Below are 15020 nucleotides of genomic sequence, written 5' to 3' on the forward strand. Positions count from 1 at the left end.
TAAGTGACTTGACAAGGCACACTCCGTGGTACAGCAGCATCAACATGGCCCATTGAGACAGGGGACCTATGTTCTAATCCTAACACTGACTCACTGCAATAGCCATGAAACACGTCTCTTGGCTTCTCTAAACCTCAGTTTGTAAAACAGAGGTGGCTCATATTTATCTAGTTCACTAGGAGTGTTCTGAAGTTTGGTTAAATAATACTTGAAAATGTTATAGAACACATAGGATTAAGAAAAGCTAGTGACAGATGTGGGAACGGAACCCAGGACAGCTTGTAAGATTTTCGCTTTCTGCTTATTCATGTAATTAATGTAGTTTGGGTAGGGGAAAAGGGGGATATTACAACTTCTTCTGTCCCCCCTCCTCCAAATTCACACCTGTAAATTTTTGACATTTGGCAAATCGCTACAGAGTGAAAAATATTTCTTGTAATATTTTATATAATAAAATAAATTCATAACCTTGCCCTTTTGTGGAACTTTTGCAATTTGACAAATAGGCAAATTCCACATGTAAAGAGCAAGCTTTTCTGCTAAATATTTTATCTCTATTAAATATTTTGCCAGCTCTTTACTGAGGAAATTACATATATGGGGCAAATAGCTGCACAATATTAAGACTTAGAAATATCATGTGCCACTGTATCTTCTGTGGCATGAACAGCCCTTACTCTTCCAATTTTCTGTACTAATATTAACTCCCAAGGCTGTTAAAAGTAGCTTAGTAGCCCACATTCTTTGTTATTAAAACAGTGTAGAGACATACCAACAACTGCAGTTGTACTATCAATAAGGAATAACGAACAGAAATAACACAACGGGTTAAAATCATTTTATGCTAAAGTGTTTGGTGGGATTTTTTTTAAACAAATATTTTTCTAGAGGATAAAATAACGCTTCCTCCCTCCCCCCCCGACTAACAACATTTTATCATTTTAAGCTGCACGTTAAATGCAGTTTTCTATAATTAAGTTGGAAATTTTACTTTTTAAAATGAATACCTTGAAAATGGGCCAGAAAATCATCGGTGCATTTTACTTCTTGACAGTAATCACTTTCTGTGTTCTGCAAGGATACCCAGGAGACATCCATGGATGTTTGGTGGCGAACAGTAAAACATAATCAGTCTTCAGGAAGACAGTAAAAATTACTGATCTATGGTGTCTTACATGTTCAAGTCAATTAAATATGATGAATGGCTACCTCTGCTAGCATGCATGTGGCTCACAGGAGAAAGGGGACTCTGAATGTTTGTTCACCCTCCTTCATATTCATGTACAGATACACCCTGGAAGACAGATGAATGCTCAGAAAATGATGGTGGGGGAAGGAGGGAGTTGTTGGAATCAATGAAACAACAGAACTGATGGAAACTTCCCACTGCCAAAAAAATCTGCTCCACAGTAGTTGTGAATTCCTTGAAAAGATATTCTCCAGTTACCCCCAAGTCTATGCTGGATGTTCCATTTACGATGCCATACAGAGGCCCCAGAGTTTAGAGCTATGTGCTAAACTCACAATAAAGAGGTAAAAATTCTACTTACCTGAGCAGGTGGTGGTTGCTGTACGTAGCCCTGGGGTGGTGGTGGAGGCTGCAGTACTTGTTGGGATACTGGTGGACCTGAACCTGTAAAACTTCCTGGGGGAAGCTGCTGACTTGGGGATGCCATGACATAACCAGTCTGCTGGCCAGATGGCTGTATAATAGGTGATGGGTAGACAGGACCAGAAGGTGACTCGGGGTTGTCTCCTGATGACTGACGACTTAAACTCATCTGGCTAAATTGTGTTGTCATGTCATCTCGCTGTGGGGCAAAAGTCAGTTGAAAATTATCAACATGATTTTTGCAGTAGACATTTGAAAAACAAAATACCAGGTTCTAAGAATAACATGAGAAGCAGGTGAAAATAAATTCACGCACCACCAAACGAGTCAGGGTAACCAACAAAAATAAATAGAAAATAAAAATAAAACACTGAGAACGGCTTGAAAAATGCTTCCAGACTGTAAGGTAAATTACACCACATGGAGAAATAGTAGCTCCTCATTGGTTGGATTCTCTGATCCTACCCATATTCTAAAAAACTAGTGAACGCTAAAGCTTTCAAAGGGACACATTTTGAACTGAAAGGACATAAGCACTACTTTGTAAGTATGGGCTCCCCTCACAAACACAGAATTGCTTAACCAAGGATACTCTAATAACTAGAGTTGGGATTTTGTAAGTATCCCAAGGGAAATTCAATGGGATTGAGGCACCCTTGAATCCTTTGAATATCCCAATCCATACATTTTAATATGGATTTAATATGGATTTAATAGGCAAAAATATGTAATCTGGAGACTGAGCAGTTTGCAGCTCTCAACTACTAGTTAAAGACTTTTTATGCAGTTGGTGTTAATAAACATGTAATATAGTAGTCTTAGGGCCACCATCTAGCTAGGGCAGGGACCAACATACCAAGCAGGCATATAAGGTGAAATCCTGCCCCCTAATTAAGTAAATGACAATGCTTCCCTTGTGTTCAGTGGAGCCAGATTATACCCTTAATGTGTATAATGGTGTAAAACAGTATCAGGCCCATGTGAGTGGAGTTCTGTGCCTGAGCAGAATCCTATTGCCTTCAATAGGACTCTGAGGGTTTAGAGTGAAATTCTAAAAGGGTATTTAAATGCCTAAGCCCCAGTGAAATCAATGGGAGTTAAGACCCTAAATACCTTTAAAAATCTGGCACTAAGGGCTTTGCCTACATAGGTCCATTTGTCTTAATATTGCCTGCATTCTGGAGGTAAACAGCCTGAAGAAAGCTTCATTCCATCGAGAAGTAAGAAAATATTATCAGTACATTGTGCATAAACATGCATACTAAGTTCCCCTCGCTCACACCTCGTTACTGAAGAGGGCAAACACCGCAAATAATTTTTTCCTCAAATATTCCTATGAATTTTTAAATGAATTTGCTTGGATTGTGTTTATACCCCTATTATGTTCACTCTCCAAAAATATTCTAGCATGATGCATTCATTGGCAGCATTTTTTAAAAGAAAAGTATGGCTTTTTAAATAAATACATCAGAATATTTGTTGTAAGCCAATTTCAAATTCACAGTCACATGCAGAAATCTCATTTTTTAAGGTTTACACTAATTCCATCTGGGAACAGATATGGGCCATCATTCTCAAGACTGTAGGCCAGAATCTGGACCTGTGTGCCTAAATCCAGGCTCCTGCATCCATACTTAGGTACCTGAATTCGTTGCCTTGAATTTCAGAAATGTGGCGCATCCACAGCTTCCATTGATTTGACGGCAAATAGTTTTAAACAAGTGAATTTGAAAAAAAAAATGAAAATTCACAGAGAAAAATGAGGCATTCGGTGAATAAATTAACCATTATTAAGCTACCTCTACCCATGTCTATGAATGAGAGACTATGAAGCAGATGGTCACAAAGTTGTCATGGGAGCTAGCACTGGGACATACATCTGCTGTGCATGACAACAATTTTTCGACTGGGTTACCAGTGTGTGGATGGGTAGACTAAACCACTACTGAGCCTTTAAACATAGTGCTTTTCTCCTATGTGTTAGTAGTACTATTTTGGCCCCAAGGGCATTATTCCATTTTGTTTCTATCTTTTAACATGACCAGGTGACATCTCTAGCTTGGGGATATCAGCCACAAATAAAAATGTGAGAGAAAGACAGAGGACAAAAGAATCCTGTACCACCTACTAAAATGTCAGCTTCGTTCTACAGTAGTATAATTTTAACCTTGTAAGCATCAAGCCAGATTCAGACTCCAGAGGGATACTATTTTTATTCTCCATGTCCATTAGTGTTTTGTCATGATGCACAGTACATAACATGCCTCTAGAGCTGCAGCTCTTTCACAAATATTCCGTTATCCAAGTGCGCCAATATGATCATGGAATAAGTCCAGCCGTTGGATTTAGAGTACAATGGTTTCTACAGTTTCCGAATCAAGAATGTCACGCAAGTCTTTCACCACATCAATAAGAGGTTTTCCTCCAGACTTTGTGGACATTAAATGCTAAAGTATTCCAGAAGTGTTGAATAAAAGAGAGATTTACAAAGACCTTAACACAAGTGCCCTGCATTCCTACACATTGCTGTCAAACATACGCATGCTCACCTCAGCCACTTCACATCAACAATCACCACAAAAATAAATAAAAATCTGTAGTACCACAGGAAACTGCTGCGTTGGAGAGACTGGCAGGAGATGCTGGGGTGGATAAGAAACTGCTGGATATTGGACTGACTGGGAAGATGGCTGCAAAGCCTGAACAGGCTACAAAATAAAATAAGACAATAAATACAATGCTCCAAGACTTAGATAATGGCAAAACACCTTTATTGGGAACTAAAGCTACGGCAATGCAGGTGACCCACCTTCAGGTAAAGACAATAGATCAGTTACTATGACTTTAATTTTGCATTTTGGTCACTCAATCTTGTGATTCTTTGTTATTGTTTTCTGCTGACTAACAGACTTTTAAGTTCATGAGATACACAAATGAAACCGTGGTTACTTTCTTATTATTAGTGTGCTGCAATGCTAAAGCAAGATGCTACATATAACTCACAGAGATCACGGGGGAAAAGCCCTGCATATGCACAGATATGAATTTTTCTGTTAATGGCTGATTTAAACTCAGAGTGTTTCACAGGTAGAAAACTAATGACTATAAAGCTGAAAAGTAAGAACGAAGTTGAGATTATCAAGTTACTTTGGAGGAGATGAGAAAGCGTTTATACAGAACTATATGACGGGTATTTTACTTAGGAATAACTTTAGCATTCCTCTCATTTTAGTCTCTCATTTACATGAATTCTACACAAGCTTGGTACTATTCTGCCTTTTCTGTTATAAATTATTGGGAAGGGCTGAATCTTGAAATTGAGGTTATAGATATTAGGCCATATTCTGTACTCAGTAAAACCAGAATAATTTAACTGGCTTCAGTGGAGTTACTCTGGATTTACACCTGGGTGATCTGGGACCAGAATGAGTCTCCTTAGATCTACAGATGGAGGAATTCTCCATGTGCAAATCTGGACTGCTCTCTGCCCATAAAGAGGGCACTGCAATACTGTGTATCTATCCCCTACCCTTTCCCTAAAGAAAGCTCCCCATGTAGTTTTGGGTTCATGGTAAGGGAGTAGGTTGACATTCAGCTGGGCCAGCCAGGGCCCCCTCTCTGGTGTATTATACAATGATAAGTTCATAAAGCCTTAGGCTACATTTACTCTTTTATGGATGCAACCTCTCACCTCTGTAAAAGCTGAGCCCTGAAAGTTCTCTGGCAACATGATTCCATTCACACAATACTGTGAGAAATCTGGGGACACCCAGAGGCTAGAGCCATTGGGATCTAGATAGACATTTGTGGATAGCTTTTCTGTGGAGATTTAGGGGTAAAAATCTCTTAGACCCATTAACTGATGTGTGGGAATCTCCATGAAGAAACACTCAGTTTCTCTCGTAAAAAGTCTCCTTTTATTATGAGAGGGACTGATTTGGGACCTAGAGCTCAATTTGTGCCAATATATTATTTACACTGACCACACTGATTAAGGCTTCCAGCACTACTATTATTAGATTCCAATGTTGCCCTCAGTGAGAGAAGTTATACCAAACTAACTGGGTCCAGTATTGAGCCTTCAGGGCTTTTCTTTTGTCCCACATTTGGACCTCAGCAGATTGAGAGGAGAAAATAAAAATGTGACAACTAAACACTCAGCCCTGCTATCTGCTTGTATGTTCATGAACCTCCTATTAAAGTAAACGGGACATATCCATACACTATATGGGGAAAGGTGCTCAGGTACTATTCTGCCTTTTCTGTTATAAATTATTGGGAAGGGCTGAATCTTGAAATTGAAGTTATAGATATTAGGCCATATTCTGTACTCAGTAAAACCAGAATAATTTAACTGGCTTCAGTGGAGTTACATCAAAGAGGGTCATATAATATTTTAGACAATCAGAAAGATAGGTCCCCTAATGCTAAATTAGCTTTAGGGGACCAAATTTACCAATAGTATCATTATTACATCATTATAATTGAGAACATATAATGATCTCATAAAGAAAACTTGAAGAGAAATTAACAATTTGAAGTTAGAAACAGTTAACAGTATAATTGATTTCAGAAGCTGTGAGTATTACAAGGTGTTCTGCAAAAGATCAACAGAGCTATATACACATATCCCAGCCCTTTACAAAATTACATATTGCACCTGTCCATGAAAGAATAATTAGGTCTTTTAGTCACATTTCAATTTTTTCAAATGGAATCTAGAGACTTTCCACATATACACCACCTGGTTTAATAATCATTTTCCAAACGAAAATCTGTCTGGGTGTTCCATCCACCCAGAAAATGTCTGATAGCTTTTCTTTTGATATTTATTTCAAAAGAAAAAAAAACACCCTGACATTTTGTCTAGTTGATTTTTTGAGATTATAGTGCTGCTGTACGGGGAAGGTACACACACTTAATCATCCCAGCCTTGATGAAAGCTTGTTCTCCCCTTTCAACAGCTGCCGTACCTGTGTGACAAGGTGACTTGCCATTTGTTGCTGTGGTTGTTGCACTTGCTGCTGCTGTTGGGATGAAGGCTGCTGCTGAGACTGTCCCACAAGCTGGCTCCTAATTGGCTGCTGGCCGCTGGGAGGGTTGTATATTGCAGGTGTACCATCAGGATTTACAAACGGTTGGCCTGAAACAAAATACACTTAATTCACTGAATAATTTTAAGAACATAACATCCACTAAAAGAAACTAGACAGGCACATATTTAGAGGCAGCTCTCTCTTTGTACTAATTGATCTTCAACAGTAAAGTGCTCATGGCTCACAATGCCTCCAGTTAAGGCAGCAGCTATCTATTTTTGCTGCTGAGCCTGGTAGCATCTGTTAGTTAATAGCACTTTAAGATGTAACTGATCATTTTTCTTCCACCAGAGAGATTTAATGCATCCCTGTCCATTGGATCCCTGAGTGGTACTTCTGACTACATGTTTGTGCCTCAGTCAATACCCATAACCTTTTGCATGCAGCAAGAGAATGACAAGCCCAGTGGAAAGATTAGGGAGGGCTCCTACTGATCTGATCACAAACACATTTCAGGTTTGTTCTCTCTAACTTCTCAGGCCACAACTGAAGATCTTTAAATGCAGAGGCATAGACAGGCATTAAGGGGGAGATCAAAAATATTCCATCTGCAGTTTATACCAGAGTAAAGCACAAAATGGGACTAGGCTGATAAATTATAGAGTTGCAGTGCCACACACAATTACATGAGTGATTAAAAATAGAGGTGTGCATGCACTCTACTGTACAGCTTTGCACAACATAAATGAAGCTTAAATTTTTAACTCCTTCATGTATGCCAGAATGTGCTTTTGTTACAGCAGCCCTTTTTGTCCAGTGCATAAATGAGTGGAAGGTTACAATGACTGTGCCAAAGATGTCCAGATGCTATGGTTAGAAGCTGAAAGAATGTACTTCAAGGATGTACTTTAAGTTAATTCAGCAATGAAGCTATTAATGCTGAAATTGCATCCTGGAACAAATATTGGGGATAGACGATATTCATGCCCATTTCATCCCTATATAAATGGAATGCAAACCATAAGACTATGCTTAATGCATTGTAGTTCAAATAGGACGAAAAAAACCTGCGAATTGAATGTAGTTTCACATCTCAGAAACAAGGCACTATACTTTTGAGGACAATGTCCTAAGAGACTAGAGGAGACCGTTCTGGAAATTCACAAGCAGAAGCCCTAGAAGTGTCTTTGAATGTATGGGGCAAATTCTTCCCTCCGTCATATTGAAGGCAGAACTTCATACACGGTATTCATTTTGTTTCCATTTCCTGAATCAGTTGGAAGTTTTCTATTTTCACAAAGTCTTTTTGCCTTTTGCTTTTCATCTTTTAATATGTCGGGGGAGTGGGGAGGAAGCAAGTGGGAAACCACCTTGTAAATAGCAATGGCAATAAATAAGTCTTTTTCCAATTCGCACAAAACTGTTGAACCGCCAAAAGGAACTAGATTCTTCTGTGTGAAATATTTTAATGCAACTTCAGTCCTTTCCCCCTTCCTTTTTAAAACTTCCAGATTAAGTGAAACACTTACAGTAGGTAATTGACTCTATAGAACAATTGTGAGATTTCAGATGGAGAGGGAAATGCAGGTGAACTGCACGACTTAGAGAGCGGATAGTGAAATAAAAGGAGTTTCTCACCTCAACATCACAAGACTGCCATGATTCCTGACTGAAGTAAGGCTGTCTTACATTAGGTACTTTTCTCTCACTCCCCAGCAGTCTCTCCTTATCACCCACCAGCTCCCAATTCCTCCCACCACCTGCTCAAGCTGTTCAACACCCATCTGTTTTTCTCACTTCTGACACACAGGGAAGGTTTAGGAGCTAAGCACCTTTCAGAGGAGTGTAGCCTGATCCACTTAAAATGTGAATGCTCCAGGCTGCATGCTCGCCATGTGTTCACTCAGAATGGAGAAGGACACAGATTAAACTGCTTGAAAGAGACGAAGGGCCCAGCTCTATGGGGGACAATGATGACATGGAGAGCAGCAAGAGCATGCACTCGGTCCCAACCATGCCACAGAGGGACACTTCATACCTACTCACCCCAAGTTTGGGTCCACCTCAAATGGAGGTCGTGCTCTGATTCAAAGTGCTTAAAAGGAGATGGAAGACAGGCGGGGAGGGGAGCAGGGGGGATTGATTAAGGATGATCTTCTTTTGAAACAAAAGGGCAACAGCTAAGAGAATGCCAGGAACTGCTAAGGCAGAAAATAAAGCAAGCACTGGAACAGTGAAGGAGGTAAATTGAAATAGTATCTGTACAGAAGGGACTTGCCAAGTTAAATTCAGAAATGGCCACCAAGGATAGATAGAGAAGTTCACGGAGGGTAATACCACAGTGGAGAAGTCTAGAAGGAAAGGGGTTCCAAAAAGGAGCAACTGGACAGCTAGGAATGAAACTATGTGACCAAGATGATAGGCAATGCTAGGTTCTCATGAACAATATCAAAGAAGACTGTTTCAAATACACCACTTCACTCAAGAAAGATGACTGGACAGAAAGAGGTAAACTTAAAGATAAGACTGGAGCATTAGCTAACGGAGCACAAAATTTTGAAACAGGAAATGAAAAGGAGGGTCTAGTGTTAAGGAAGACACTTGCGAACATTGAGGAATTAATTATTTCTCTGAGAGGGAGCAAGGGATGACGAAGAAGCCAAAGTGAAAGGAATAAGAATGAAACACAAAACATTTTTAATTGTTGAACGGATGATGTCAAAAAGGGTGTCAGGAGAGACCAGAAGGAAGATGAAAATGGACTGATGGAATGGGTGGATTGAAGTGTAGGGAAAGCAGAGATGATATTGCTGCACATGAAAAACTTTCACAGAAAAAAAAAATCAGCAAACTTCTTGCAGGTAGAGTGAAGAAGAGCTGGAGGAAAGAGAAAATACTTAAAAGGAAGAATGAAGGTTGACAACATCAGAGAGGGTGTTGAGAGGTATCTGGTAAGATTTACAGATCTCATGGAGACTAATCAGCCTAGAGACAGCCTGATTATTGTGTCTCTGGGTGCTATAAGAGGATCATGTAGTCAGAGTGACTATGTAGTGTGATAGGAAGGACAAATGTTTAAAGGCCAAGCAGTGAAAATCAAAAAAAGAGGATAGAATTGGAGGTAACCAAACTAATAGAAGAAGAAAAAGAAGACAGAGCTAAAAAGTGGTGATGATGCATTGTGAAAGAAAATCGACTCATTACGAGAAACAAAGCTTCCTTTTTCATTTATCTTCTATCTGTTCATAATATTTGATCATCTCCTATAGTATCAGTGCCTCCTTCTCATGGAAACTCTTTTCTATTTTAAGAAGATGTAGAGATTTAGGTTCAAATCATAATGACGAATTTATAGCATGTGTTTTAAAAAAAATTAGCAGGAATCGCAGCGGGGTTTATTTCCAACACAAGTGACAATGTGATGTATGCTATAAATCTGAGACTAGGACCTGATTGTTTAAATTGAATTGTTTCTTCTACTTTTTAAAAATTATACTGTATTTAAAAATCAGCTACAGCAACAAACAGAGCAGTTTGTCTAGTGTAAAAGAAGTGCAGATATGTGCTAATAAACAAATATAAATGACACAAATACTATTTGAACAATATTTTTACAGATACAGACTATCCGCCCCTCCTCATCCTCCTCTCCTCCCCCCCCGCCCCGGTATGTCTATATGGCAGCTGGGAGCATGCTTCCCAGCATAAGTAGACAGACACACACTAGCTCAAGCAAGCTAGCATGCTAAAAACAGAAGTGTAGCTGAGGGTAGCACAGGCAGCAGCTAGGGCATGTCACCCACATATGTGCCCAGGAGGTCTGGGTGGGTTTGTATTTGGGTGGCTAGCCAAGCTGCTGCTCATGCTACCACTGGCTACACTGCTGTTTTTAGCGTCTAGCTCGAGCAGAGCTAGCATGCATCTGTCTACTCATGGTGGGCAGCATGCTCCCAACTGCAGTGTGGATATACCCACAGAGTGCTCAGTTATGCCTCTGATGAGGATGAGGCATGCTAGGGAGAGAGGAGCAGACACTCTATTCATATGGTGTTACCTGGAGGTACTATGCCTGTGAGTGACATAATGCTCCCTGGATGCTGGGGGGCATATGCTAGGCAGTGAGACTTGCTATCCCTGTACAGCGGGTGTAATGAATGCTCTCCCAGAATAACTCTACCGGCATGCAAGTGTGGTGCAGCTATGGCCCCATCCTTGCCATGCCCAGAAGCGTGTACACACCCTCTCAGCCACTGCTATTCCTAGAAGCAGCAGTGGCTGCTCTCACTTGCTCTCCCCAGTCCAGATATGCTGAGGTATGTACGAAAGGGCTTCTTGAAAGTGGCCTGCAGTGTACATACAAATGGCTTCTTTCCTATTGCTCAAGAGATTCCAGCACAGTGGTCGGAACTGTTTACAGAAAAGTGTGAGTGAATGACTGGTTTGTTTTCTTTTTTCCTCCATTTATTGCAAGGAACACTTATTTAAAATCCCCCGACTCCCGTCTCCAATACCAGGCTCTCAGATCAAGACTGTAACAGCTTAGCTTGAAAAAAAACAACAACAACCACATGTATATTCAATAATAAGTTGTTAAATAAATCCCACTATATAAATATGAACTTAAAATATTCTTCTGCATTTACAAATGCTGAAGTATCTTGATGAGCCTCAAATGCAATTATCTTCTAAAGTGACTATGGGAAGCTTGGTTTAATATGGTTTTTCAAGCTGATGTTTTTATTAAACTCCTCATCTCTCAGTTTCTCATTATATTGACTATAAAGGTATTTCCAATGCTGATAAGTAGGTTTGTGTCTTGGCACGGAACTATTTTTATTTAGCATAAAGAGAGAGATAATAAACATAAAATGGTGGCCCTCACTACAAATAACATTCCTGAATTAAAAGCTCCATAATGCCAAGACCTTTGAAAACAGGCTTCAGCTCCCAGCTCTGGCTATAGTGGGGAATAGTTATGCACTGCTTGTTTTTTATTACCTCCTCAAACCAATATAACTCAGCTAAAGGAGACAGAACGTATGCAGACCCAGAGCCAGATAATATTTCAATCATTATCACTGAAATGGACCCAAATCACTGAAGCGACCCTGCAGTCCCCATCTCCCAAGCCTTCTTTATAATGTTTGCAAAATACTGTGGGGAAACGAAAGCAAGAAGTTGCTTAGACTTCATCTGAACTAAGGACGAGACCAACAACTCAAATCTGAACTCGAATGTTTTTGAGGTTAACAAATGTTTAGATGAACTTTTATGCCCATTACTTCATATTTCCCTTTGTGCCTCTGCACTGCTTAGTTCCAGTTAGAAGCGGAAGTGGAGATGCCACAATATGAAAGTGCCTGTTTGCACACAAATTCCAGTTTAATTATACAGACCCAAGCTGACCAAATAGCTTGGGTAAGAATACAAACTCCTGGGTGCTAATTCAAACTGAGCCTCCAAAACGTTTGTGCTTCTCCTGCCATCAAGCTAAACCTCTAAGGTTTGGATATTGTAGATCGGTTCTCTCCAAAGTCTTGATATTCTGAATTCCTGATCCTCGGAGATGCTGAGTGCCCTCCATTGAAGCCCAATGGGAACGGAGAGTGTTCAGCACCCTGCAAGATTGGGGCCTTATTTTATAGCAGAATCCAATGTAATAACATTAAAATGGTGCGCTTGGCTCCTATCAGCGATGCTGCAGTGTCTTTGCAAAGCCATCACATATTTTCTCACCGCTGTAAAAACATCCAAATAAATCTGATTTCCAAACCAAAATAGGTATTTCCCCACTGATAAAGCAGTGCTAGCAGCTGCTGCATTTCCTGCTACTGGTAACATTCTATTTTTATACGTGATGCTGTTGGCAGTGCTCCCTAAAAAGCAACGCAAGATGGAAGAATGTCAGACTACCTGTGTGTGGATTGAGGAGGATACTGCCAGGTGGTATCCCTGCAGCTTCAAGTGGAAGTATGATATAGCTGGTGTTGCTTGGTGCTACCTGGCCATTCATCCCATTCTCTGTATATGAAACATTGCCTGAAGGGCTGGCTGTCACTCCAGGGACAATGGATGCACTTTGGAGAGGCTGATGTGTTCGTGACAGTGATCCTGAGGAGCCAGCGCTGCTGGAAGACTCTGAACCTGAAAGAGATACAGAATCTCAGTCAGGCCCTCCATTCAAGCTGTTACTTACATTGAATAAAACTTTTTATAGATGGAAAGCATTTAGTACATAATCAGCCCTTTAACCCCTCAGACCATGATCGTTCCTTATGATAATACACTCCCCAGCAAGCTCAGTTTTAAGCAGGACTATTGTGATTCAACCCAACCTACAAAAACCCATTTTTCCCCCCTGAAAAGTCTCCCCTTCCATAAAAAATATAATGAACCAGAACACAAAATACATGCTATGCGATTTGCTTTACAGTCATGTTTAATCATTCATAAAAGGCAAACACTCTGCCCAAAAGGACCAAGTTTACAATTCCATAAACAAAAACACAAGAACATAGCAATTGAATCCCCAGCCTTCTAACTAGTTAGGTGTACCATTCTTCCCTATTCACTGCTAGATACAGTTATAATGTTAGCAACTTATTTGCTTTTTCAGTACCTAGCCTATTAAAAAGTTTCAAGCCAATACAAATATGGTAAAACACAGTCCAGTGATGCTCAGATGGCGACAATGCAGATGTTTTAAAAATTTACAACATTCTGAATACAACTGTTCAATCTTTTATGATTTTACTTAGACCAATTTCCAAAATTTTGATACAACAAACATACACTACCTCCTTCACAAACAAATTTGGATCTGCAATTTTAACTCTAAAAGGGAAGGAAGAAAAGAACTCAGGATTATGTTCCATCAGCGTTTTCTATATAGCTTTTACATTTGGGATCAATCATGTGGGCTTAGTAATAGGTTCCATAGCTCCCCTGAATCATTTTTCAGTTTTGTTCTTGTCTGGATCCATTTCTTTTTTGGTAATTAGACTAGGCCAGATTTTCACTGAAACTGCAGCAAAGGGAGCAACAGCATGTAATTTGTCAAATTTTCCTGCAGTAGCTTTTGTAAATATAGGGCATCTGTGGAGTTCCCTGTTGTGTAAAATATGAGTTACGTTTTCATCAAGGTCATCTTCATGCTCACAGCAAGTTTCAACATGCATAACTGAATGCAAAGAAAGAAACAACAATCTTTCTGAAGATTCCAGTGACTGCCATTGGACTGCAGGGGCACAATACCCCCTTTTTTCAAATCAGTCAATCAAGAGGATAATGGAGGTTGCAGAAGAATTTCCACTATGTATTCTGAGACTGCCAGCTATTCCTTTTTCTTTCCCAACAAAGGTCTATATAGTTTGTTGAGAAACTATACATCAGAAATGTAGGCTGTTTACTCCTGAGAAGTTGTTTCATTTTATCATTTTGCTTGTACAAATGGCAGACATCTCCTTGGATGGGAGAATTCTTGAATGGCACATTCAGCAACCTGAAGACAATATTCTGCTCATTTAGTTTTTTTCAGACGTAGCATCAATAGCATTAAGCAGGAATGTATTCTTTTCTGAATAGAATATGTAGCAATTATCAGATCTTTCTCCATATATAGCCACCTTGCCTTAATTTCAGAGTTGGTTTTTTCTTCTAGTTCTTGCTTTACTTTTTTCCTCTTTTTTTCCCACTTGCAATAACTCATAATGGATCTGTAATGTGAAAACTGTTGGGAGGCCTCTATCAAAGACAAAGTTTTTTGGGGGGGGGGGTCTAAAGAGAAAACCTTGCAGCTTTCTCCACAAACCTGGTTTTAAATGACCCACACAATGAGGCTCCCCTCACTTTCCATGAGTGACTACTTCACGGTCCATTTGATCTTACCATTTGAACTCCTCCCCCATCTCCCCCGCCAACGTTCAACTTAAATTTTCTTTCGCTTGGTTTCATCTCTGTGTTCCTAATTTCACCCCTTGGACAAGCCTTATTAATTTTTCTACCTCCTTGTTGTTTACATACTTCAAAGGTATCTCTATAAACAGTGAAAAATACTCCCTTCCTTACCACCTGGCCCATATAATTATCTACTCATTACTTGCCCTAAGGGGCCAATTTCTCAGCAGTGACACATTGTTCATCATTTTTGTAAGTACTATCCTCTGGATGCAGTTTCACAGCACCAGAAAAATTGATTTGCTAGTTTTAAAAATTTGTTCCACCTAACCGTTGTTCATTTTTATATCACTTTTATCACTTTGGTATTTAAGTGCTGCTGTAAAAGTGATACCGGTCTGCAGCTTGCATTTCTGGAAAGAGGAATGATGCTTCAGCATGGTAGGTTTGCAGGTGCCCACACATCTACACTCCCA

At 39.8% G+C, this 15020-nt stretch overlaps 1 protein-coding gene across 9 annotated transcripts in view; it reads right to left on the reverse strand.

Annotated features, from left to right (window-relative positions):
• Positions 1 to 15020, reverse strand: part of ARPP21 (cAMP regulated phosphoprotein 21) — a 185764-nt gene that overhangs the window by 68200 nt on the left and 102544 nt on the right. For all 9 annotated transcript variants that reach the window (XM_045006977.1, XM_045006971.1, XM_045006972.1 and 6 more), the window contains 4 exons: positions 12562 to 12792; positions 6586 to 6755; positions 4216 to 4320; positions 1551 to 1811 (listed from right to left, as the gene is read on the reverse strand). In XM_045006977.1, coding sequence (XP_044862912.1) covers positions 1551 to 1811; positions 4216 to 4320; positions 6586 to 6755; positions 12562 to 12792 — 767 coding nt within the window. The remainder of the gene's footprint in view (positions 1 to 1550; positions 1812 to 4215; positions 4321 to 6585; positions 6756 to 12561; positions 12793 to 15020) is intronic.

This window comes from Mauremys mutica, chromosome 2 (assembly GCF_020497125.1).
Source record: "Mauremys mutica isolate MM-2020 ecotype Southern chromosome 2, ASM2049712v1, whole genome shotgun sequence".
Taxonomy (NCBI): domain Eukaryota; kingdom Metazoa; phylum Chordata; order Testudines; family Geoemydidae; genus Mauremys; species Mauremys mutica.